The sequence below is a fragment of the Ambystoma mexicanum genome, chromosome 10, assembly GCF_040938575.1.
Source record: "Ambystoma mexicanum isolate Mex_15411 chromosome 10, UKY_AmexF1_1, whole genome shotgun sequence".
Classification (NCBI taxonomy): domain Eukaryota; kingdom Metazoa; phylum Chordata; class Amphibia; order Caudata; family Ambystomatidae; genus Ambystoma; species Ambystoma mexicanum.
In genome coordinates this window covers 1,198,703,829-1,198,731,057 of record NC_090932.1, presented here as the reverse complement: position 1 = coordinate 1,198,731,057, position 27,229 = coordinate 1,198,703,829, and the positions used below count along the sequence as shown (strand labels likewise).

The 27,229-nt window shown below is 48.6% G+C and overlaps 1 protein-coding gene across 10 annotated transcripts in view; it reads right to left on the bottom strand.

Moving 5' to 3' along the window:
• The window catches only part of TAOK3 (TAO kinase 3), a 2,703,337-nt gene that overhangs the window by 1,813,367 nt on the left and 862,741 nt on the right, over window positions 1-27,229 (bottom strand). For all 10 annotated transcript variants that reach the window (XM_069619192.1, XM_069619190.1, XM_069619185.1 and 7 more), the window contains one exon: window positions 22,541-22,637. In XM_069619192.1, the coding sequence (XP_069475293.1) occupies window positions 22,541-22,637 (97 nt within the window). The remainder of the gene's footprint in view (window positions 1-22,540; window positions 22,638-27,229) is intronic.

Here is a 27,229-nt window from a genome sequence, read left to right as displayed (position 1 = left end):
CCTTTGTCCCCTAGCAGGTTCCCACCCAGCAAAACTGGACCTTTCCCAATTTGAGATCTTAATTGCCTCTTCTCTTCCCCACTTGTAGATATGTTTGGTGTTATCCCTTTGCTACCATCACCAGGGTGGGCCTTATATTTACCCGGGGCTCCAGCAGTATCCCCCTGCACAACTTCCCCAATACCATATCCAGTTTGCTCTCTAACCTCAGCAGAGCTTCATGCATATTTAAAATTTGATTTTTCCTGATAGACAGTCTTTACCAAAAGTGTACTTGGGATCATCTTTAAGCAAAGTAGTTTGGAGATTCTCACTTGACCCGCCCTCTACGTGCAGGTTCTTACCTCCCAGATTACCGAAGGGAGCATCACCCATGGCTGTGTTCCCCACTAGCATTAATCCTCTTATTATGGTATGTATTGGTCTGTGTTATGGAAAATTCTCATTCAATGGCTTATTTTCCCTTACCTAGTGAGTCCCTCAGCAGCTTTGCTGGATTTCTGGAGTTTATTTTCCACCTGGTAAGAGTGTACCCTTCTTTTTCCCACTCTTACTTGTATTTTGCCATGTGTATCTTATCTGTTTTTGTGATTGTGGACTCTGGAGTACACCACTTCAGTAACCCCTTCTTTTGTGTGTTACACAGCACCTTCAGTGCAGTGACACAGGGTTGTCTTTTAGACTTCCCACCGACTCCATTTCTGAGGCGGATTACTGTCCCCCAGAAAAGGGTAAAGTTGCCATTAACTTTACTTAGTCATTTAACCACAGATCCAGTACACCGTATTTTACATGGTGTACTGAAAAGGGTTAATCCTTAGCCCTTTTTATCTGTACCCCCTGGTGCATTGTTTCGCTCTTTTAACATTTAGACTTGGCTGGTGGCAGTGGTATCTACCCTAACTTTTCTACCGCGATTATACTATATAAACGTGGTATTGTTTTAGGCTATTACATTAGCCTCGAACTTAAACCCGCTTGACCAAATACTTTTTCTTTTGGCCCCGGTCGGGTTTATTCGCCATTTCTTTTTGTTAAAGTCCTTCTTGTGTTTTACTTTGCACAGCAAACCAGGTTTGCCTTCTTTGTTCACTATCTTTTGGCGGGCTTCTGCCAAGAAGACCTCCTCTAGGCGCCTGGGTATCTAGGTGGGCTGAATGTGAGGGAAGGGTGTAGTCACCCCCTGCACAGGGTATCCTAGGAAACCCAAGTCGCACTTTGCCATGATTGGCTGACGTGGTTGTCCGGGCCGGACAATCCCCCTGCTGCGTGATTGATAGCCAGGCTGTGTGAATGGGGTATTTTTGCATGAAAGGCAGGTCTCTTGGGCTGGAAGTCAGAGTCGCCACTGGAACTACAAGGAACCAAAGAGAAGCGGAGAAGAAGTCGACTGCTGCAACTATCCCGTCCCGGTGAAGCCCTGCTGAAATCCTGAGCTATTTACCCTTCGATGACCAGAGAAGATCCAATCCGGAGTCTTCTTCCCTTGAGCTTGGTGGGGATATCCAGCTCATCTTCTACAGCCAGCGGATCCTCTTCGTGGTCGAAATCGCTGCACACTGCTGTAGTGGTCCGGAAAGCCAACTGAAGAGCCTCTCCTGGTTTTTAAGGAGCGCACCTTTTATTCACCGTCGCTGCTGCCGGCTTCATCCCTGTGTGGTGCAGACCCCTCCAGACGTCCTCCTTCGGATTGAAGCTCCAGGAACCGAGGGTCTGCAGGAAACTAACAGGAACAACTGCCGTGGCACCAGTGTCTTCATTGAATAAGGTACTGTGTTCTGCTCGAGGAATTAGGGTGAATCCCTTTTCTTCGCCTCCAAGGCTTGCCCTCGTTTTCCGTCCTTCTTATAACTTTTGCTTCCTCTGATGATAATATCTAAGTACTCCTGGCTACCTTGAATTGTGACCTATCCGACTGTGTGATCCTCGACAACAGGAACCCGGTTCCACTTGACACTGGCTCCGGACTATTGACTTTTGAATTTCTGTCTAAGAGTGTTCTCTGGTTCTGTCTGCCTTGACAAAAGTATTGCCTATGATTTTTGCCCCCAACTCCCTCTGGGTATCTCAGGTGCTAAGTGTGTTTTTGCCCCGGTAACATTTCTTGCCGCGGATATGCGTTTCTTTAGTAAAACCGAACTGTCATTACAGTCAAAAAGTGATCGCAAGTGTATCCCCGGTAACGTCTTTAGTTCCGCAACACTGGTCCGCTAAAACACAGGGTACTTACCTTGAAGTATATCGTACAAAGTGAATTGGTTAGTGATAGTATATTTTACGTGTGGTTTTTGAATTAATAGAAGTGTTGTGTTTGTAACAAATGGTTTAAAATAAATGTACTTATATTTTTTACCTGAAACCTTGAGTCAGTGTTTGCTTTAGTCACAGTAATTGTGGTCCCTTTGTGTAATCTCTGCTACTGCTCATATACTCTTAAAATAAGCCTGGCTGCTCTGCTACTGCTACCACTTTAACATAGTAGTACAGGCTTGTATCAAAGGTAAAACTTGTATTGGCACCTGTAGTCTTAATTGTGTGTAGTGGTCCCTAAGGGCACTGTACGGGATTCTGCCTAACAGTCTGTACATAAACTGGCTCCAAAGTACTTTCAACCTGTGCCAGGATGTCTTCAAAATCTTGAGGTATCAGATAAAATTGTCCCCAACACAAACAGATTTCTCAGGCAACAATATATTCTCATCCAATACGCCCACTACCTTTAAAAAAAAAAAAAAAAACAATTGAAGGTACCGGGTCAGCTCACAGGATTTTTACTGTCCTTTGACACCTACTTATTTTACCCCACCGCCACTGTATCACTGCCCTGTCGGGATTCAGCAGTTTCTCCATAAATTGCACAAGAGATGTTTGTTTTTTCTTATGCCCTCTCCCTCTACCCCAGCTGATCATGTCCCTTCCATTTCCCCATATGGTCAAAATGGCCCGAGTACGAGTTAGCTAAGCAACTTAGCGGCTCACTTGCCATAATAACTGTTGAGGATCTTTCCTTTTTGAACAAATGCAACTTCCCATAAAATGCGAAAGAATTTCAGAAATTATTGCACATATATTGCCAAAGAAGGAAAAATAAATATAAGGATAGGGGAATCAATGGTAAAATAATGCTAAAAGTGTAAAATGCTATATGTTCATGTATATGTGTTAAGTATGTACAAATATATTATTAAAGACAAAATCCAAGGTGGTCTAAAGTACTTTATTTAGGTACAAATACATAAACACATATACTTAAACCTAAGGTACTCCCAGCTGGCATGCAGGCCATACACAAGGACCGCTCCTCCACCTTTTTACTCGCTACAATACAATCTAGGAAGGTCCAGTTGTGTGCAAAGAATTCCAAATAATTAAAATATGCTAATAAAGAAAATACTCTCCAAGCAGAGGGAACGCCCAACTGGCTCTATAGGCTTAGCTCAAGTACATCTCCCTCTCCCTTCTCTGCTGTCACTTTCCAGAGATGCAAAAAGGACAAGTCCACACCAAAGGAGCAGACAATGTAAAAGAGAAATGCTGGGCCTGTTAGGGAGGCTTGTCCCAAGTCAGCCCCCCCCTCCCTCTACGTTTGCTCTCAACATTCATGCCCTGCTGATCCCCAGTCTGTCTTTTTCTTGATGCCCTCTGGGTGCAGTGGCATAAAGCTCTTCTCTCATCGGGATGTATTTCTTTATGATTCTTTACATACTTTATAATTCCTTGTAATTTCGGATAGATAAAATAGGTGAAGAGGTGTCTTAGAAGGTAGCTTTTATGGTAATTTTATAGTTTCATAAACTGGTGGCGTTGCCAGAGAATAAAAGCTCTGTCAGCTCTCACGTACACATCGTCTTCATAGTAGTGGCCAAAGCAGCCACTGAAAAACTTTCTCTGACTCCCAAATTGCATGGAGAAACTAGCAGCCATGAATAGCATTAAACAGGATAGGGAGTCGCACATCCACCAATAGCGTGGAGCCCGCTAACACTCAGAGGCTCCTCATGCCTTAGACTCAAGGCAGGCAAAAGGGGTTAAGCATGAGCAGGCAGAAGCAAGGACCAGCAAAAAGCAGCCTACTCTCCAGTCGCTCCTCTTTGACTGCTTTTGCAGTGCTGTGAGAGTAGGCGCTGTGTCGAGATGCAACACTTGGCACCTGAGCAGGAAACAGCCAGCTTTCCTAGCAGCTCCATCGGCTCTCCCAGGTCTGTGAGTGCAGGCACACAACCCACACCACCTGAGCAGGAAACAGCCCTGTGAGAGCCAGCAGAACGGCTGGGGGGAACAGGTTGTGAACCTAGGCAGGGCATCAACACACACCACCACCCGTTAGTACTTCACAACTGTCCTAGATCATGAGTAAGTGGCAGTTTCAAAAGTAGAAGTGCCTGAATCCAGATGAACTGTCTTTCCCAGATCCAGAGCAAGAAGGTGCAGCAAACCTGAAGTTAAGCAGTTCCGGTTTGCTATACTGAAACAAAACTGAGTGTTTCTGCCTGTTTCTAAGTTGATCCTCTATTCTCTCTAGAGGCATCCTGCACCACTTTACCTTCAACACTTCCTCTTCAATTTATGTTATGCAGAACGTGCATCTAAAAACCTTTTCTTTTTTCATAACGCTGTTTTTATTTACATATTTGACAGAAACACCATAAAATAACATGATTAACCTCATAGGATGAGGTCCACAGTAAATCCCGAGCCCCATCTCTGTTTCCCTTCAGACACCCTCTGCAAGCCCCCCCTCCCTACCCCTGCATACCTGTTCAAATCCTATCGCCCCCTTCACCTATACCAGAGCGAAAAACCCCACCCGTCCTTCCAATAGCAGTCTAGCATTCTCTGCTCCCAGAGTTGACTCCGTTAAAATCTACTGTTAATCAGCCAAGAGCCTCAATTTCCCCCTGCACTTTCTAAAGTTCATAAGGGCAGCCACTATGGAGGGACATTCATTTCTCGAGTTCCATGTTCATATCCATAGTTTCCATCCATTCCCCTAAAGAGGGAGCTTTGCATGATGCCCAGACCCTTGCAGGACAGGGCCTGGATCTCACCCAGCCTCCTGGCAGAGGTGATGGCCACGAGGGAGGCTGTTTTCCACGAGACAAACTAGAGGGGCCTAATGCATAGGTTCAAAGGGGGACCCCATGAGCCTCGTCAGAACTACGTTGAGTTTCCCACGACGGGGCAGGCACCTTCACCGGTGGGAAAGATCTAAAAAGTCCTTTGAGCAACTCCTTGACGAGCCATGTGACCAGAATGAAGACCTTGGAGGCCTGGTGTAGCAGGAAATAGTCGGTATATGTACTTTAATCGAGGCGTTTGCCAGTCCAGCCTTGGCCAAGGATCAGAAGAATCTGCAGGGCCATGACCCTCAGAGGGGTAATCTTCTGCGACCGGCACTGTGTAGCAAAATGCTTCCACTTTTGAGCATAGCACTTCAGAGTCGAGGATGCCCCGGCCTTGGCTGCAGTCTGCCAGCAACTCATATCCTCCAAACTGTAGGGCTGCAGGAGCCAAGCACTCAGGTTGAGCAATCCTGGGTCATGATGCAGGATTGCGCCTCCTTCTCTGGAAAGAAAATCAGGGACCACTGGTAGCTTGATTGGCGGCTAAGCGGACAGGCTGAGAAGGTCCGGGTACCAAATCTGCCTCAGCCACGCTGGGGCGATAAGTATCATCCTGCACTGACACTGACTGTTGATGATTTAGTAGCACAAAATCTTGAGGATGTCCAACACTGAAGTATGCAGTAAAAATCTGAAGATGGATGCCAGAGCAGGGGCTTAGGGAGAGGGCTGCCGTTGGCTAGGGGCAGTATTACCTAGAGGACAGTGATTTGTTTATGGGAGAAATACAGTTTTTTAAGTGAAACTTTCTTTTACAGAGGATTCCCAGCCTGGCTATGGGGAATAATCAAGAGCTTGTGAATCTATGCTGGAGAAGGGAATAGTTTCTTACTCCATTTCTCCAGCATTGGTATCTTTCATGGATTCACATGCTGTGAATATTCCCCGTCAGGCTGGGAAACCCTGGTAACTTAACTTAGTAAAAATTCTGACACTTGAGTGTCCCATCAACGTTGTTGTGGGTGCTTTTGGCAGCAGCAATGGGACGTTGTGTGTATAGCTCCGCCCCAGCAGCCTCCCATCAGATTTTAACCTCTTCAGAAGGAGGATGACCTATATAGGATGTTTGCCTGAGAGGGAAGGCTGAAGGGCGCCTGTGAATCCATGAAAGATACCAACGCTGGAGGAATGATTAAGAAACTATTCCCTTCTCCACCATTGGATCTTTCATGGATTCACATGCTGTGAATAGATTTTGTAGCAGTATACATGCTTGGAGACGTAGACCAGGCAAACATAATATAGACCTTAAGCCGACATTTACACAATAGCAATAAAAATACGTCTGTAAGGCAAAAGACAGGAATAACCCCGGAAGCTGCGGGGCTTACCTTACTGGAACAGTCGAAGGACTGCCTGTCCCAATTGCACATCTTCGGCATGTTGCTGATGTAAGCAGTAGTACCTGGTGAAAGTGTGGGGCACTGCCCATGTTGCCGCTTGGCAAATGTCTCCGATGTGTACCCCCGACCAGAGAGCCGCTAAGGCAGCCGTGGCTCTCGTGGAGTTTGCTCTGGGGGTTGATTGTAATGGCATGTTGGCCTTTGCGTGGCAGAAACATATTGTAGATTCCACCCATATTGAGATGCCCTTTTTCGAAAATTGATCTCCCTTTGTTGGAAGGGCCTAAGGCCACAAAGAGTTGAGTGAGATCTGAACAATCTTGTGCAATCCAAGTAATACTTCAATGCCCTCTTGACATCTAGAGAGTGCAGTGTCTCTTCAGCTGGTGAAGAGGCATTTGTAAAAAAGGTTGGAAGAGTGATTGTTGCATTTTTATGAAATTCCGATGGTATCTTAGGAATGAAATGCGGGTTTGCAGAGAGAACCACATTGTCTCTCATGAATCGAAGATATGGAGGATCAATGACCAAGGCTTGGAGTTCTGACACCCGTCTAGAAGACGTAATGGCCACCAGAAAGGCCACCTTCCAAGTGAGAAACTTGATGTGGGTTGTGGACATGGGTTTGAAAAGGGGAGTCATGAGGGCTGCCAGAACCAGGTTGAGGCTCCATACAAGTGGAATCCTTTTCCTTGAAGGAAAGTTTCGATAGAGACCCTTCAAGAAATGCTTGATTAGCCTGTCACTGTAGAGTGGAGATGATGTTCTTTTACGTGTAAATCTGGAGATCGCAGACAAGTGCACTTTGATGGCAGAGACCGCTAGACCTTCTGTAGCCAATAGCAAAAGGTAAGGAAGGAGTTGTTGAGGCGTTCCATCTACCGGCTGCAGATTAGGTTGTTGTGCACAGCATGCACAAAATCTTTTCCCCTTTCGGCCATATGAGATGTTGGTGGATGGAGCTCTTGCTGCTGCCAGGATGCGACGACAGTCCCGCGGGATATTAAGATTTCCGAATTCGAAGTGGTCAGGAGCCATGCCGCCAATTTGAGGGAGTCTGGATTGTGATAAAAGATCATCCCGTTGTTCTGGACTGGAGATTTGGCTGGGATTCTAGATGAATCGGATTGTCCACTGCCAGCTGAAGCAGGTTGGAGAACTAGGTCTGCCTGGGCCAGAACAGGGCCACCAGGATTATCCTGCAAGGAGTCTTTCAAATAAGTTGTATGGTTTTCCTTATGAGAAGAAAGGGGGGAAACGCGTAAACAAACATCCCACTCCAAGGGAAGGCGACTGTGTCTCCTCAGGAGTATGGATGTGGAATTCTGCTGGCGAACTGCTGGCATTGCTTGTTTTCGGGACTTGCAAAAAGGTTCATAGAGGGAAGGCCCCATTTTGAGAAGATCCCGGCTAACCTGATGCTGGGCAGTTGCTTTGCCGGTGCCACTCGTATGTCTGTGAGGACTCCCGTCTGAGGGTATCTGCTTGCCTGTTCTGTATCCCTGGTAGGTGGAAGGGTTGGATCTGAATGTTGTGGCGGATGGCCCAGTGCCAGATGGTTTGTGCTTCCTGGGATAAGACGTCTGAACGTGTTCGTTACCCCTTGCTTCCACAGATAAAACATTGTGGCCGTGTGGTCGGTGAGGAAATGCACCACATAGTTCTTGATGAGGGGGAAAAAGGATTTGAGAGCCCAGTGAACTGCCCGTAACTCTAGGACATGGATATGCAGTAAGGTTTCTGCAGGTGACCAGAGGCCTTTTGACCTGGTGCTGGTCTAAATGAGCCCCCCATCCATTGGGAGGCATTGGTCACAATGGTGCGTTGGAGGTTTGGCTCGAAGAGTGGCATTCCTTTTGTGATGTTGAAGGGGTGTGTCCACCATTTCAGAGTGTCTGCCAGTAGCCGGGAGACGATTACCCTGTCCGACCAGGAACCCTGGATTTGGGACCATCTGGTTGCGAAGAATTTCTGCACTGGGCGCATGTGTAGGCGACAGTGGGGAATCAGAGGAATGCAAGATGACATGGTTCCCAGAAGAGCCATGTAAGAGCGGACTGTGATGAGTTTGCTGTGTGTAAATGAGCCTGCTAGAGCAGGAAGCCTTTTGACTCTTTCCACAGAGGGTTTTACCAGATTGTGGTTTGTAAGGAATTATGCTCCAAGGAAGACCAAGCTCTTTGAGGGAATTGAGCAGGATTTCTTGTAGTTGATGGTAAAGCCCAATTGTTGGAGCAAAGTCTCTGTTTTGTTGAGAGACGATATAGCCTGTTGGTAGGTTGATCCCCGAACTAACCAATCGTCCAAGTACGGATAAATGTGATGGCCTTGCTTCCAGAGGAATGCTGCTACTGGCTCCAGGCACTTGGTGAATGTCCTGGGTGCTGATTTTAGGCCAAAAGTTAGGACCCGAAATTGGAAGTGGCTTTCGCCCACTACAAACCTGAGGTATTTTTGGTGCTTTTGGGTGAATTGGTATATGAAAAAATGTGTTCTTGAGGTCCAGAGATGAAAGTGGTTGCACTGCTCTCATCACCTCTTGCAGCGTTACCATCTTGAATGTTTGTTTTCTTATGTTTTACCCAAAGGTCTAAAATCGGGCACGATTTTCCATCCGTTATTCTGACCACAAAGAACCTTGAATACATGCCCTTTCCTCTTGCTGAGAGAGGTACTTTCTCGATGGCTCTTTTCGTGATCATGTGACATACCTCGTGCCGCAAGAGGTGAAGGTGTGAGTGAGATACCTTTATTGGGGGGATTGGGAACTATGGACACTTGAACTCCAAAAAGTGACCGTACTGGATAGCATGTAGTACCCATCTGTCTGTAGTTATAGAATGCCTTTCGTTGAGGTGGAACGCCACATTTCTTCCAATTTGACTGTCCTTGTGGCAGTCATTGCTGTGTTTTATTCTGCCAGCCTCTCTAGGAGGAGGAAGATCCACACTTCCTTTGTCCCTGGTAATATCGATTGTGCTGGGTAGATTGGAAGTTGCGCTTGTAACCTTGTGAATATGTGTATCTACTGTAGCCCTTGTTTTCCCTAGAGCATGAGAATCTTGAGTTTCCCTGATACTCCACAAAAGGAGCAAAAGGATCTCCTGCTTTGCAGTGTTGCAAGTGATTTAGCCGTGTCTGAATCAGCTTTCATTTCCTTCAGGGCTTCATCTATCGTGTCGCCAAAAATATTATCACCTTTGCACGGCATATCCACCACCTTGTGCTGCACCTCTTGGCGAAAGTCTGTCCAGCGAAGACAAGCCTGGCATCTGAGAACAACCCCATTGCTAATCTGTTTAAAGCAGGTTTCGGCTAGGTTTACAGCTATATCGATGCAGTAATTTGACGCATCTTCTCCCGCATCCACCAACAGCAGAGTTTACTTTCTTTGTTGTTCTGGCAGGTGGTCTAATCGAGGGGCTAAATTATGCCACATTTCACGGTCGTATCGTGCGATGATGGCTAGTGAGTTCACGGCTTTCAACTTTGTTGCCCCAATGGTAAGTACTTTCTTACCAAAGGTACCCAACTTGTGTTTGCTACTGTCTGGGGAAGTGGCACACTTGTGCTGTGTGCAGGCTTTCCAGCTAGCTGCAGCAGAGACGACTGACTCTGGCGTTGTTTGCGAAGTAAGGCGTTTTGGAGAGGAATCCAGAGCCTTACATTTCTTTTCCAATCGCCCTCATGGTACAGAGGCCTTGCTGCCACACATGATCAAGAATTGGAATGGAAAAAACTGCTCTCTTCCTTTTCCCCATATGATCAAAGAGGAAACAATATTTTTTCTCCTCTTCCAGAATCAGGTCAAACTCTTGGCAGGCTTTCATCATCATGGAGTGAAAAGCTCCAATGGCGTCCGGGGGTAGGGGGAGCAGAGGCGGCTACCTGGTGCATCCTTGTCTGGATCTGTGTCCCATGTGTCAGCTCTCCTTGGAGAAGGGGAGATAGTGGAAAGCAAATCCTATGGATCAGTGTCCTGATCAGTTTCCACCAGTTCACCCTCTTCCTGTTCTCTTCGTCGAGGACTAAATGTCAGAAGAGGTGGATTAGGGGGGCTGGGAGGAGACTGCATTCTAGGGTATAAGCCCTGGTCTTGAACAGGGTAAGGTGCCAGTTTTTGTAGAGGCAGAACGTGTGGGTCTCGATATGGTTGCATTGTTGGAGCCTGAGGCAGCGGAAGTCTGGCATCCAACTGACCGAGCAGAGCTTGAAGTGTGGATAGGAACTGCATGGATAGCAAGGAATGAGGGTTTAAGAGAGGGAGCTGGGATGGAATACCACCTATGTCTGCTGATGTAGACGGTAAAGAAGGTGTCTGAGATATTTGCAGCAGGCCCAATCCCGTAGATGGTTCTGGAATGGGGGCCTGCAAACCACCTTCCTCTGGATCTGATTCAAATACTGCATATTCATATGATGTGATTTCGTGCTGCAGAATTTCTTCAGGTAAGACCGTTGGAGACATGTCCAAAAGAGGCTGGCTGTGTTCTGTGGGCCCAGATAGGATTTTTACCATACCTCTCGGGGACAATACCTCAGTCTTCATTCCTGAATACTCCAGCACAGTAGACTATGTACTTATCTGCTTCTTAGCCTGGGATTTCTTCTTCATCATCGACGGAATGGTTGTCGTCGAGGTGGCAGTCGACGAGGTAGTCGTCATCGAGGAAGTCGTCGATGGAAGTTGAGATGTAGATGTTGGCAAGATTGTCGAAGACTGAGATTTCCGGGATGAGTCATGGGATTTCGAAGACTGGCGTGATCCCTTCTCTTTTGGTCTCTCTGATGGTGACTTTGATGTAGTACCCTGAGAAGATTGCTTGGAGACTACGTGGGATTTTTCACCACTAGAAAGAGTTTTTTTAAGAGGCAATGAGTGCTTGGCCTTGTCATGGCTGGAAGACTATTTAGCCGCACCTGTCCTCTACTTTTTGGTCGCCGGTTCCTCAGATGTTAGGGAGAATTCTCAAAATGTGTTCATTGCTCTCTACCTTAGAGACCCCCAGCTCTTTTGCTGAACTTTGGGACCATGTACTTTTTAATTCTGTTTGTTTTCTGTGTTTATTTTTTTTGGTTTTGGAGTTTTAGATAACTCCATAGGCATCATCTTTTCATGTGTGTCACACAGCACCGTCAGTGCAGTGACACAGGATAGCCTTTTAGGCTGTCCCAAAGTTTAAATACCTTCTCTGGGATAAGCTACTGTTAAATTGACCTTACTGGTCTTTTTAAATTCCTAGACCCAGTACACACTATCTTACAATAGAGTGCTGGAGGGGTTACCTAGTATCCCCTATGTCTAGAAACTCATGTAGCAGTCAAATGCTACCCTTTCCTATCGAAATGGCTGGTGGCAGTGGTTTTACAACTAACTACGATGGTTTTTTCCCAACCCCGAACACCCATAGCTAAAAATCACGGGAGCCATGTTTTTCAAGATGGCGTCTGAGCCCCCTTTGTTTAAACAGGTCCCGGTCTTCTTTTTTCGCCATTTCTTTTTGGAAAGGTCCTTCTAGTGTTTGTCTCGACCCGTCAAACTAGGTTTGGTCCCTTTATTTCTACGCCTTTGGCGGGCTTAGGACTGAAGACCGCCTCTGGCGCCCGAGTGTCTGGGGTGGCCAGGAAGTGAGGGAGGTGCCCAAAACTCCCTGTGCTTAGTCTCCTAGGAAACCTAAATGTACTCTGGTGTGATTGGCTGGCTGACTGTCCAGCAAGGACAGCCACCCTGATGGGTGAGTGGCAGCTGGGCTGGAATGAATGGGAGAAAACTAATTAAAAGATGAGTCTCTTGGACTGCAAAGCAGAGTCGACCACTGGAAAAAAAGAATCAAAGACTAGCTGGAAGAGGACAGCTGCTGCAACTACTGGACCGTTGGTTTGCCCAGTGGAATCCTGCTGCAGGTCCGAATCACCAAGTTCACCTCGACAGAGCAGCCCTTCAAGGACGACTTCTTCCTTTGAGTTGGTAGGACAAATCAACTTGTAAGCCACCTTGATACCATTCTCGGAGCTGATTAGCATTAACCAGGGGGAAGGACACCAGTTTGTGGGCTTGAAGAACAGCAACCGGAATCGAAGATTTGTCAAGTTGCAAGCTTTGCGACCAGTCCCCGTGGAGTGCAGGAGTCCCCAGACGTCCTCCCTCTTGTCCCGACTGAGGCTCAGGAACAGAGAGATCTGCAGGAACTGCCAGGAACAGAAGTCTTCAGCTGCCTCTTTTTCTCCGTTATAAGGTACTGTTACAACGCTAAAGTGCATACAATTTTGGCAACCTGCAGGCCTAGTCAGCTTGTGACCAGATATGCAAAACTTTCTTCCGTGAACTACTTCTAAGAACCGTGGCAAAGACTTTTCCGTTTTAAATACCAGAGCCGTTTTTACTTATACGAGACACTAGTCCATTGACTTTGGCCTACCTATTGCATTGAATCAACTCCTCTGGTGAACTCAAAGTATTTGCACTGTTTTAGAGTAACTGTAATAGTCGTTTTATTAACGTATGCCTTTTTACTCCTACTTACATGCTATTTTGCTCCTACTTCAAGGGAGCTCAACTGCTTAGTAATCAGTACTGTAGTATAATTTTTGTGTGATATTGGTTGCCTCATCTAATGAATGCTTTATAAATGATTGTGTAATACATTAATAAGTGTTTTACTAAGAAACCTTGAGTGTGTCTATCTGAATACTTGTAATTATAGACCTTTGTGTAACACCCTTACAAGCTCATATTCCCTCTTGAGTAAAGCCTGGCTGCTCAGCTCGCTACCAAAAACCTTGTGGTACAGACTTGTACCAAAGGTTGGTTTTGCTTACACCTGTAGTCCTAGTTGTGTGTAGGGGTCCCAGAGGGTACCGCATACAAACTTTGCCTAACAGACAAGCCGTCCGCTGATGCCGGGTAGGCCCCTTCATTGAGCCAACAAATAAAGTGTCTATTTCTGTCTCCAAGGGTCTTTTGAGAGAACCCTTGGCAGATGTCACATCAGTCGGCCAAATGGTTCGGATACAGACAATAAAGGAACTCTGAGTGGCTGTCTCCCTCATGCACATTCCTCAGGCCCCAGGTCTCACTTGGCCCGAACAAGGACTTTTCCGGTCCTGAAGGTTCCATAATGGAGTTGAAGTGAAGCTTTTTCGGCATCGAAAGACGGGAAAAACCAAATGCTGAAGAAAAGGGTGTTCTTGAATAAATATAAATATTCTCTCAGGAGAGGAATCTCAACAGTTTTGAAGATGGTTAAAATCTGAGGGGAATCTGCTGGGGTAGAGCTATACACTCGGCGTCCCATTGGCGCTGCTAAAAGCACCCACAACGACATTGGCGGGATACTGAAGATGGCAGACTTTTTTTCCATAGGAAAGTTAAGTTACCAGGGTTTCCCAGCCTGATGACGGGAAATATTCAGAACATGTGAATCCATCAAAGATCCAATGCTGGAGAAGTATAGGAAGAAATCCCTGTAATCAATGAAAAGTTACCAAAAGGGATGAAAAATGTTGAGCAATTTTTAAAATCTACTATGTTTTAACTTGCCAAGTTGGTGTTGAATAACACACTCTAGAAAGAGATATGAGTGTGTAGAGGCATATCTTAAGACTGTGATAGAGTATTCTGTCACTGGTGGCGATGTTTTTATAAATATGTATTGACTATTTTAGATGTTGATTATTTAATTAAAGATTTATACTTTTGTATCTAGTTGAGTTGAGGGAGAGTGCCGTAAGGAACACCTGCAGCATTTTAGGAAAGGTCTGTTTAAGTAGTTTTAATCATTGATGAGACAAGCTGAGGACAGAGCTAGCCCTGATGATGGACTTCCAAGTCTGAAGTGCATCAGCTACTGATTCTGCTGTTTCCATTTCAAACAAGGCACAACATATACCATTAAAGATTGTTACCAAGAAGATGCAAAGAAATTAACTTGTGATTCTGTTATGTTGTTCATTGTGAATGCAGAAGTATTTACTACATAGGATGGTATGCGTTCAGCCTCACAGTTTTATTCCTTCAAAAAGTGCATTTCAGGTCACTGCTAGAACCCATAGACCGATGTAATTAGATTGAATTGGTTTTCAGAAGTGATGCCCGCCCTCAATTTACATTTTGTAATTCAAAACCTTCCAAACATCAACTTTCTGTTTTGCAATAGGTTCAGGGTCACCACAACTTGGGTCACCCTTACTGCAGTGTTTCATTCTGTGGGTAAAGGCATCCTACAGTGATGCCCCAAAACACTCCCCTGCTTCCTCCTCTGGTGCTCTCCCCTACACTCACCTGATGACTGTGGCCCCGGAGACCTGCTAAGTCTGCTTCTGTGTGGTGTCGTATCCTCCCAAGCCAATTTGCAATCTGCCTCTGTAGCTTGGTCTATGGGGCCTCTTCGTGCTAACCGCCATCTTTCTTGGGCCAGCACATATGTCACTAGACCTCTTCACTGCATGGAGAAAACCATTGCAACCAGTTTGTTTTTCATCCCTGCACTGCTACAATCTTGCACAATGCCATTTTGATAACAGTACAGTAACTTGCAGGACTTGGGGAAACGAAGGTAACAGAGCATGACAACTATTCAGAAACCCAAGCCAAGTTATGTTACACTACATATAGAGACTAATGTATGCTTGTGTAGCAAAGATTACATCTATTAGCACTAGTCAGAGGTCATTTACACAAGCCCGATCTCAATTCTAAATTAATTTTCAGCAGGCGAGCCAACAAGTAACTCAGATATTGTTCTCATTTGAAGTCAGATTAGGATTCTAAAAGTAAAATTTCAAAACACAACACACGGGGGCGTGGTTTGGAGCCGACGCGATGCAGTTGCTCCTCTAATGCCGCCCGTGGACTGCACGCTGCTATAGCTAAAATTGTGCGGTTCCTATGGCCTACATGACCCATCGACGCCAGCTATGTGGATCAGAATGGATGGGGCACTAGCAGCTCAAAGATGAAAGCTGGGAGAGGGAGCACTATGACTGTACTCATCACTTGAATCCCGGTCCCCCCCTCTGCCGCTCGGAGAATCCAAGATGGCGGGCGCACGTATGATGGCGTGCGCAGTCAGGAATTGGGAGGCGATCCTCCCCGTAGCACTCGAGCCGGAGGGGACGGACGAACATCCGGATATCTAGACAAGAAGCGGGGACTGTTTCCATCGGCCGGTGAGGGCGGCCCGGGCCCCACCCTGGAACCGGCGAGGAGCCCTGGATGCACTGGCCCCGTTTTGTGCACCCTCTTCCTCCTGGGGCGCCCCGGCCCACGCCGCCTTACAGCTACACTTCCAGCGGACGGAGATGTACGCGGGCTGCGTTAGTGGCCCACCTGGGTCCCCGGTGGGGCCTACCTTCCGGCCTATGGACACATGCAACGGCCCTTGAAGTGACTCAATTTCCTGGAGCGGAGATGGGAGACCCTGCCCCCCAACGGTTGGCGGCGGGAGCCCTCAGCAGGAGCCCCTTGAGAGATTTGAGGTAGGCCTAGCCCGCATGCTCTTCCCCCTGAGCCCTTCCTGGGGCGCCCCGGCCCACGGCCCTGCTGCCCGTGGATAAGGCCTACATCCTGCACGGGCAGCGCTTCTTAGCCTCTGGGGGCCCGTGAGCAGCTCCCATAGCAACTCTTCTTCACCGCTACATCGCTCCCGGCGGCCATTGTCCCGCCGCTGACAACCAGCGCGATGACCAAGCAACAAAAGACCACCAAGTCTTCGGACACAGCAACTCTGCTGACCGCTTCAGACAAAGCTAAAAAACAAGATTCTTGCCCCTCTATCTCACGGGAATCCCTAGATAACAAGGGACCTTTGGTGACCAAAGAAGATATACGTGAATTCATGGCGGATATCAAATCAGAAATCCGCTCTTGTATGGCGGAACTCACAACTAAACTGGAAAGCACAGATAAAAAAGTCTCGGAGGTTGAACAAAGAGTGGGAATTGTTGAGGATCATATCCAAGATCATGCCTCCGCGCTAACTGAGGTCCAACGCTCAATCGGACTATTGCAGGACAAGTACGACATCCTGGAATACAAGCAAGAGGACCTCGAAAATAGGGCCCGGCGCAACAACCTCTGTATTCGGGGGCTCCCACTTCGATCCCAGACAAGGGGTTGGCTGAATATGTGGGCCTCTTTTTCCAATATCTCCTCCCTGACCTCGAAGATTCACAGCTTCTCCTAGATTGCACCCACAGGCTGAACCCCGACGCAGAGATCGAATCGGATGCCCCCCCCCCGACGTCATCACTAGGGTGCACTTCTTTACCACGAAGGAAGCCATCTCGGCGATAAGCCGCTCCAAAGACGAAATTACATTCCAAGGGACCTCCCTCCAGATCTTTCAGGACCTTTCTCCTCTTACTCTTCAAAAGAGGCGAGCCCTTCGCCCTCTAACCACCCTTCTTCAGGCTCAAAAAATCTGCTACAGATGGCTCTTTCCCACAGCTTTGCAATTTTCCTACAAGGGCTCACTCAGGAAAATTAGCCACCTGGAAGATGCTACTGACATCCTGCGCCCAGATGCTTCCAAACCCTCGTCTTTCCTGCCCTCCGAAACAACGGCTGACTCAAACCTGGTGGCCTCCCCTAATCCCACACAAGATTCTTGGTCGAAGGTTCCCAGATTCCGGAAGAGGAAATAGCCGTATGCGACCCCATGATGGAGCTTCCACCTCGTTCCCGGCTCGCAGCCCGGCACCATGATCCGATCAGCACCCTCAGGAACACAGATAAGCTTCATCCTTAATGCAGCGGGCATTATTCCATGGTCCATGCCCGGTTCCAACGCACAGTCCATCTATGAGTACTTGGAACAAACCACTAAGATTACCTGTAAGGTTAGCCATGTTGGCTACACACTGTTCTATGGCCCTGTTGGCCAAGGGAGGCATTAGACCCGCAAAAGGTCAGCCACCCTCAGTTAAAACTCGGACCTCCCGTTGGCGGCCCGAGAGAAAAACCCACAGGCAGGTTGGGGAATGGCCACGCACTCCGCGACATGATGGCTGATCCCTCTACATCCCCCCGTCTACCCCAGGACTTGTCAACCTCCCCGGAACTGGCCCCAGAACATCGAACTCTGAGGTTCGTCTCCCTGAATGTCAAGGGACTAAATTCACCCGCCAAACGCAAGTCCATCCTACAGAAGCTTCAGAACGACGGTGCAGCAGTGGCTATGCTACAAGAAACCCATCTGCTGCCGGCAGACCATAGCCGCCTACATTCCCGAAACTTTCCGAAGCAACTTTTCGCATCTGGGACCTCCAAGAGGGGTGGCACAGCTATTCTATTTGGGAGGGGACTGAACCCTCAAATTCTAGACTCTATAAGCTGCCCAGAGGGGCGGTACCTGGCGGTGAAATGCCTACTACTAGGACAACTCTATTCTATAATTTCCGTTTACGCACCTAACTCCGGCCAGGCGCGGTTCTATGAATCCCCGAGTACAACTCTCTCCCCGTTTCTGGAAGGCCAGATAGTGATTGGAGGGGACTTCAATGGGGTCCCGGACCGCATCAAAGACAAGTCACACCAACCCAGTGCCGGAGACCTCACCATAGCGCTGGCTCTCCAACAACTATTTAGAATTTTGGGGGTGGTGGATTCATGGAGAGTACTCCACCCATCCAAAAGAGACTTCCTTTTATTCTTATGTCCACAGAACCTTCTCCAGGATAGATCTTCCAGTGTCCCCACAAATCTTCACGTTCACCAACAATGTGACAACTGGCTCCAGAATCTTGTCTGATCACGCTCCGGTGACCCTCGAAATCCGAGTGCAGGAACCAGCTAACCCCCAACAGTGCAGATGGACTCTATATGATCCGATTCTCAACGAGATGTCACTCAGAGACGCGATCGCAACCACGATCACCAACTTCTTTAAGGAGAACCCCAGTGAAGACACCTCTACCGCCAATACTTGGGACACAATGAAAGCAGTAGTGCGGGGTGAACTGATTGCGCAAGGAGTGGCCTATCATAGACACAATTGTCAAACTCGCCAAGGCCTTGAAGAAGACCTTAAAAATGCAGAGAGGACCCACAAGGAGAAGGGCTGGACCCCTAAAACTCACTTAGTCATCCGGATAGTACAAAAAAAGATCGGGGCCCACTATGCCGAACACACTGCCCACCAAATGGCAAAAGCAAAACAGTTTTATTATGCTAAAAACAACAAAGCAAATAAGCTACTAGTGGCCAAACTTGCCAAGGCGAAGAGGAACAATACAATTGTGGGCCTGCGGGACCAACGAGGCAAGGTCCATTACACTGACCAGGACAAACTGCAGCTCGCTGCGACCCACCTGACTCAGGTGATGACCGCTCCAGTGCGGGACATGGGGGAACAGAAGGAATACCTTCGGGGTGCAGCGCTTCTCTGGCTTAAAAGAACAGCCCGTGACTCTCTGGAGGCGCCGATTACTGACGAAGAAGTGGACGAGGCAATAAAAGCCCTTAAATCCCGAGCCCCTGGCCCTGTTGGGTAAACAGGTTTTACAAGATTTTCAAACCCCAACTATTAGCACCTTTGGTACAGTTGTTTAACTCATTCAGGACCACGGGCACTGTAACCCCATCCATGCAGGAGTCAATTACGGTCTTAGTACCTAAACCTGGAGGCGATCCGAAGAACCCTGCATCATATGGACCCATTGCCCTGCTCAACATAGATGCTAATATTTACTCTAAAATCCTGGCATCACGTCTGTCTCAGTTCTTGCCGGAGATAATCAGTGCGGATCAGAGTGGCTTCCTACGACACAGCTCCACGGCCGAAAACATTCGAAGAGCCTTGGATCTGGTGGAACTTGCCTCCCGGGATTCCCAAGAATTGGTGCTTCTGGCCATGCACGCGACCAAGGCGTTCGACAGAGTGGATTGGACTTTCATGAGGCTCACCCTTGAGGCTTTTGGATTTGGCACGGAGTTCTGCACTATGACGCTGGCAAATTACAAAGCTCCCAAAACCCCTTCTCAGAGTTAATGGCACCCTCTCCTCCCCCATCAACCTAACTTGCGGAACCCGACAGGGATGCCCGCTGTCGCCACTTCTCTTCGCTCTAATTATGGAACCGTTTGCCCAGCGGATCAGGTTGAACCCTGCAGTCGAAGGCTTTCAATCAGGCCCGGCACACCACAAGCTGGCCCTCTATGCAGACGATGTCCTCCTGACTATCAAGAAACCCCGCTCCTCCCTCCCTCAAGCCCTGGCTCAGATAACGAGCTATGGAAGGGTCACAGGCTTCACAGTCAACTACCGGAAATCAGCCGCCATGGGAGTGGGTTTGACCCGAGAAGCTCTAGTTCCGCTGTGCCCAATACAATCGACGACCAAAGGAATTAGCTACTTGGGAGTTCAGATCCCGGCCAACCCAAGCGAGACCTATCGGGCTAATTTTCCCCCATTATTTACAAACTTGTAGGCAGATTTGAGACGCTGGGCGGCACAAGAGATATCGCTGATGGGCCGTATTACAGCCTGTAAGATGAACTTACTACCGCGATTTCTGTATGCGTGCTCCACACTACCGGTGCCGGTTCCGGCGCCAGCCCTTCAACGCCTACAGAAGAAAATGCTGCAGTTTATTTGGAGGGGGAAAAAGCCCAGGATCCCTAAATCCATGATGCTGGGCAACGCGAAACTGGGTGGCCTTGGGGTCCCTGACCTGCAGAAATACCAAATGGCGGCTCAACTGTCTTGTATCCAATCATGGCAAGTCCTCACCAACAGCCCTAGATGGGTGGACCTCGAACAAGCGCAGTTACCCTCCCGCTACGCTTTCTCCCACATGTTCCCCCCTTTCGGAACGGCGACAGTGGCGGAATCTTCTGGCATCCACCAAACACACCATTTCGGTGTGGTACAAGGTGTTGAAACGGAAGAGGATCCCGATGGGGCTCATCCCCCTCTCCCCTGTGTTCATGAACCCGACCTTCTCTCCTGGTCTGTCTCCCCGGAATTTTAAGGCCTGGATTGCAGGAGGCCTAGAGACCCTGGGTCAACTTTTTGAAGAGGGCCGACCCTGCACCTTTGAGCGATGCAAAGAACCATTTAGGATCCAGGAACAAGATAGATTCACATATACCCAGCTACGCCACTGGTGCACCCACCCACAGACTCGCTAGGCGGCTACTCATCCCCCCACAGCCATCGAATTGACCCTTAATGAGCTCCCGCCCCGAGAAAGAATCTCCACTCTATACAAGCGCCTCCAAACGGATTTCCTATCCTCCAAGACCCGGTATATGGCCCTATGGGAGGCGGACCTGGGCCATCCGATTGAAGACCAACAGAGGGTTGACATCTGGTCCCGGGCTCACACCTCTTCATCATGCATCACAAATAGAGAGTGCGCCTACAAGATCCTCCTCCGGTGGTACTACCCTCCCCTACGATTTCATCACATGAACTCCACACTCAACCCTCAATGCTGGAGGCAAAGCGGCCAAATAGGCTCCTTCTTCCACGTGTGGTGGTCCTGCCCCAAGGCTCAAGCCTTTTGGAAACAATGCCTAGCGACGATAGCGGACATCACTCAGGTGCGACTACCCTTGGCCCCGAACCTATCCTCCTTGGAGCACCGATCCCCGGGATCTACCCAAGGTCTGGTCCCAAGGCCAAACTATTATCGCAATGCCTACTTGCGGGCAGGAACGTGATAGCCCGCACATGGAAAATGACAGAAGGCCCTCTCATGCCTTTCTGGTGGATGAAAGTCTGGGACATCCTGATCGCCGAGACGGTGACGGCTGCCGGGGCAGGCACTTTGCATCGCTTCCGCAACATCTGGGGTCCGGTATTGGATTTTGACCAGGGGTTCCCGGCCCTGACTTTCAAGCCCCAACTGGCCAGGAGAACTATTCAGGATGGAGATCCCCTGCGGGGACGTGAAGACGGAACTTGAGACCGAAGGGTGGGGTGGGAGGAGCGTCAAATGGTATTACTGTATGCTTCATGTCGCAAGTGATTAAGCTTTGTATTGCCATAACCTGCCTGTTTAAAATAAACACGTTTAAAAAAAAACACAACACACAAAAATCATACAATTGATCCACTTGGTTAATCCAGTGTATTCTCCGGTCATCTACCTTGACTAAAATTATAGAGTGCTCTAACAGGGGAACCACTGAAACATTAAGCTATATGTGGGGGGATGGCGGTGATCTTAAACAGCAAACTATTACACTAGATGTTTCGGAGCCTGTATGGAGAGGCTTTAGCAAAGGTGGTTCCTGAATGATTGTTCGCCTTGTCTCTTAACGGTATACAATACTGAACAGTGATGGATAGAAGGTTCAGAATCAATCATAACTGCCATTGCTCTGCACAACCCATCAAACTTTCATTTTTCAGCTGTGCAACTACAGATGAATCAGAAGGGGAAAATATATTCAAATCAGCCTTGGTCCCATGCCAAAAGGTGATAGTAGAGTCCAAATTACAAAGACGCATCCCTTCAGCAAGCAATCACAACCCCCCCCATCCTCCATAGCCACGTTTCATCCTAAATAGTTGTCATTAGTGAAGAGTAGCTTGGGACTGTAGGCAAAGCAAGGTTGGGTCCAACATCTAGCTTGCCTAACACACACAGGGGGACTTGTGAAATACTGAATAGTGATAGATGGAAGCCTTTGAATCAATCATAACCTGTGGTATTTCTTAGGCAACCGTCAAAGCCTTTTATTCGGCTCGCTGTGCCATTACAAAATGTGGAAATCGTACAAATCAGGTTTGGCCCCTTGATCATTGCACCTAGGAAATCAGGATGCACCACAAGGATAACCCAAAATGATGGCAAAACATATCTAGGGTTGCTTGAATTCCTGTGCAGTGGTGGCAGGCCCTAGCAGTCTGGGCTGGACTGCTCCTATTGTTGGAATGATTTGCATGTGGCTAGTGGGCTTCTGAAAAGGTTCAGTGCAACTCCATGAGTTCTGATTAATTCAAAGCTTTCAATTCATCACTTTTTGGTGTCCTTGACATTAAATTACAAATATTGTATTTCTAACAATCCTAACTTTATCAGAAATGGACAGAGCAGAAGAGCTAAAAGCAGAACAAGGTTTACCTGTGGATCATATTGTGAGAATGCAGGTATGCCAGTCCCTGCAAGGCACCATGGGTAATCGCAGCAATCTCCACTTCCTGGAGCGGCTTCTTGTGTACTGAAGACAAACGAAAATAAGTAAGCAGAGTCCACTATAGCCAATCAGACTGATACAAAGCCTTATTTCCATTCATAGAGATCAGGTCCGGGGCATCAGAGACTAGTAATCATTCTTAGGGTCAACCTGATACACAACTTCTCTACTGGGCGCACATAGTATAATGTGCATCAAGAAAGTGCAGATATCTGCCCCGGAATAGCAGATGGTGCTGTAGGATTGGGTGTAGGAGCATGGTTAAAAAGGATGGAATACCAGTTACAAAAAGTAGAGTGTACTCCAAATCAGGACCAGTCCATGCACACAGATTGTTGGCTTTCTAGCACTGAAGAAGTGACATATGGAAGAATCTATGTGTTTTGGTCAAATTTCAACAGTTTGAATCTTTTTTTCTGAATTTTGTTGCTGAGTTTTTCCCTGCTAAAATTGCGGGGTGACCTCCCACCCCACACTCACCTCCTCAACCCCCACTCACTCCTCTTTCTATACTGACTGACCCCAACACACCATCAACCTCTATACCATATAAAAAACAGTAAAAGAAAGGGTAAAAACTAAATTCGGCCAGTCCACATTCGACCAAAAGATATATTTCCATATGAATAGCCTGGGGTCCACTTACAGTGCGATGGTTGCGATTCGTGTTGCGGGTCACTGATTTTAAGTGTGTGGGCTGCAATCAAAGGACTAGATGAGAGTGTGGCTGCTTAAAGACCACAAAAAGTGTTTTGGTTCTATTAGAATTGTTGAAGACATTTAAGTTATTCACTGTATTGACTAGAGTACACACTCCATAGTTCGCTTTCCCTCCATCCTTGCGGGCGTCCCCCAACATGGGGATGGTACCGGGACCTTTGGCAGTGAAAAAATGTTCTTCCCCTTTAAATTTAGTATAACGCGTGGGGTGCAGCCTAGGGCGTGGGAACGCCCGCCAAGGCCACGTCCTCCGGTGCCTCACCTCAGTCCCCTTTGATACCTGGCTAGTCATATTACCTATAAGCCATTGGCATACTACAGGGGGAAGGTGGGAGACACGTATGGAGGAAAGGGGACTATGGACTATGAGTACTCTAGTCACTAAAATTAGTAACTTGAATTACTCGTATGTCCCGTCCCCTTTACACCATCCTTGTGGGTGATTCCACAGAACAAGACCATAGGGTGGAGCTGTGAAAACCTGCCTCATATCTAGGATGAAGAAAAAAGGTTCTTCAGAACTGCTTGACCAAACTCTGCATTGCGCCTGGAGCTGGTGTCCAGCAAATAGTTTACAGAAGGCTGAAGGGGTCGAAGTGGCCGCCTTGCTGATGACATCCCAAGAAGCATGTCTCGGACACCCGATGGCCATGGCCTTACCTCTGACTGCATGGGCATGAATCCCCTCAAGAACAGGTTTGCCCATGGCCGTGTATGCCACTGAGATGGCCTGGACCCTCCAATGGGGAGATGGAAGCCTTGGATGACAGAGCCAGGGGAGGATCCCCCAAAAGTCACAAACAGTGCCTCACACTTCCTGAAGGATTTTGTCCAAGATAAAACTTGAGAACTCTCTTGAGGTCCAAGGAATGTAGGGTGCTCTATGCCTCAGACTGTCGGTTCGGGAAGAACACCGGCAGACAGATCTCTTTATTCTGATGGAACGGAGAGACCACCTTGGGCAAGAACCTGCTGCATCAGGAAGCCCCTGCTGGGGACCGAAAGACGGACGGAACCCTGGGAGCACAACTGCAAAAGATCCGAAAACCAGGGTCTCGAAGGCCAGATGTGGAAACCAGGAAGAGGTTGCAGCCCACAGAAATCCGGAAACTTGTGGCGGGTCCACTGGAGCAAAGGGGGAGGCGGGAATGCGTAACACCTGCAGCCATGCCAACGCACCTGAAAGTCATCTTCCAGTGAGCCCCGACCCGGACTTGCCCATGAGGCAAAATGGGGGCCATTCAGATGAGAGGCGAAGTAGTCCAGGTCTGCGAACCCCTAATGCTGGGACAGGGGCAATAAGGAGTCGTATGTGTTGAACCCCAAGCGACTCAGCTGATGCACTTCTGCATTGCTGTGCCCAGGAAGGTGGACGGCAGACATTTATTTCACTTATTTTATTTTATTTAAAATTTATTTCCAAATCCAAATCCTCTCTGTGAGGAGCCATTCCCAGATCGAAACCGCCTCCATGCAGAAGAGGGGGGGAACGGATGCCACCCTGCTGGTTCAGGTGAAACATTGTAGTAGAATGGTCAGTCCTGACCAGAACGGACTTGTCCCTGATTAGGGGCAAAATTATTTGAGGGCCAGGTCCACTACCTTGAGCTCGAGCAGATTGATAGGAGGGCTTCCGTCCTGGACCATGCTCCATGAATCATATAGCCCTCCAGAGTAGCCCCCAGCCCGAAAGAGAGGAGCCCGTAGTCACCACCAGGGTAGGCTCCGTCCGGATAAAGGGGGCTCCCACAAACATTGCGATCCATCAGCCACCAGTGAAGGTCTGGCATAAGGAGCAGTGGTATTGGGATCCTGCCCGACTGAGACCCCGTCTCCTGATCCCAGTGGGCCACCATGTGGAGCTGGAGGTGCATCTTCTTGTGATGAGCGTGCTGAACAGTCAGCACACAGGAGGCCATCAGGCCCAGAATGTGCTGGAACCACCATGCCGAGGAGGTTGAGTTGGCCAGAAAGTGCCCCACCACCTTGCGGAGGGACATAAGCCTCTCTGACATGGGGAACACACGCTGAACGGTAGTGTTCCAACGCACCCCTAGGAAGACCAGTTCCTGAGACTGGCATAACTGCGACTTCCTCTGGTTGAGGAAAAACTCCAGCTGATGAAGAGCCAATCTCTGGCAGGAGCACACCAACCCTTTGGGAGACCCCGACCTCACCAACCAGTCGTCCAGACACTGGTACAGATGATGGTCCTCAAGCGCGGGGCGAGTTCAGGCCAAAGGGCAGCACTTTGTATTGGAAGTGGTATGACATAATCGTTAACCGCAGAAACAGCTGTTGCGGTTGATATATGGGTACATGCAGGTGTGCATCCTTGAGGTCCTGGGAACACATCCAGTCCCCATGCGCACAGAGACTCAGCTATGAGCGCACGAGTAAACATTTTGACCCCCAGTGGTAAAGACAGATTTAGAAATTACAGGTCCAGGACTACCCTCAGGGCAGCCCTGCTGTTCCTGGGTGCCACAAACATCCTGGAATAGTAACCGAAGCCCCTTTCTAGAAGAGGGACAGGTTCTATCACCTACATCACTGAGAGAAAGGACCTCCCGTAAATGAGCTGGGCACCCGACCTGACAAAGAGGAGGAGAGGATGGTAGAAGAACGGCTAGGATCCACAGGTTGCTAAAAAGACGCTTCTAGGTGTCCTGGAACAGAGCCAAACGGCCCCCCACAGACAAGCTGTGTTCCCCGACCCTGACGTCACTGCTTCTTAGCGTCAGATGCAGGGGCAAAGAAGGGGAAGTGGAAAAACCAGCGCAATGTCCTCTGCTGCTTTCTTACGTTGTCGCTGGGCGACCTGGCAGGCCTCAGCATACTACGGCCTCTGAAACCCTTGAAGCCGGAAAAGATCAAGGTATGAACAAGGTCCTACCCTAGGACTGAGGGCAGGATTTATGAACCCGGCTTTGTCAGTGTGGCCAAGGACTTGGCAGTTTGAGTGGAGCTTTTCTTCTTTGAAAGTTCGTCGTCAGTGGATGAACGTCCACGCCCTCGAAAAGGAAGATCTAGGATCCGCCCTTGCACGTCAGATGAAAACTGGGTGGCGGGCATCCAGGCAGTCCTTCTCATCTCGACCCCTACTTTTGGTTAGCCGCGGCAAGAAGGCCTCTGAGTTGGCCTGCAGCAGATGCAGTCCTGAGTTGGAGTAACAGCGCTTTCGCAAGGACTTGAAGACTTTGTCCTCCTTGGAGAGGCAACTGGACCATCATTGGGGGAAAGCACTGGCGGGCTGTGAGCCGGATTCAAGATGGCTGTCTGCCTGGCAGGCTACGCCCCCTGCTGCGCCGCTATTTTTAATCCTTCAGCCATGCGCTGGGTGGGAGGGTGTTAAGTCCCGCAGCCAAGAGAGGCCTAGGACACAAGAAGATGCAGCTTGGGTTTTGCGCCCAAAGTAGAGACGTCGACTTCAGAAAGCCCTCTGGTAGGCGCTGAGCTCTCAGCCAGATGGCCGGTAGTCGAAACGCCCTGTATGACGGCCTCAGAGCGTGCTCCGGTAGATGAGCCCTCGGCACCTGTGCCGGTATCCGTGCTGGAACTAGCCGTAGAACGACTCTTGGAGGTGGCACTCGATCAGAAGAAGAGGACGAGCCTGATCGTCCATCCAAGGACAACCTGGTAGGATCCCTGGACCTCCCAGCATGGGAACTAGAAGGCTGGAAGGCCTCAGGTTTGTCCCCAGACTGCCCAGAAGAGCACCCTGGCCCCTTGGCTTGGTAGGTGGTAGCCTCCGAGGCCTCGGGCCTTCCATAACCTGAATGGGAGGAACCCTGATCTGTGGGAACCCCCGGGAAGATGTCTCCACGCTGTGTGGATGTGTCTTGACGAGAGGACCCGGGGACGAAATCCTTAAGCCAGAGAGGGGGGAGAAGAGT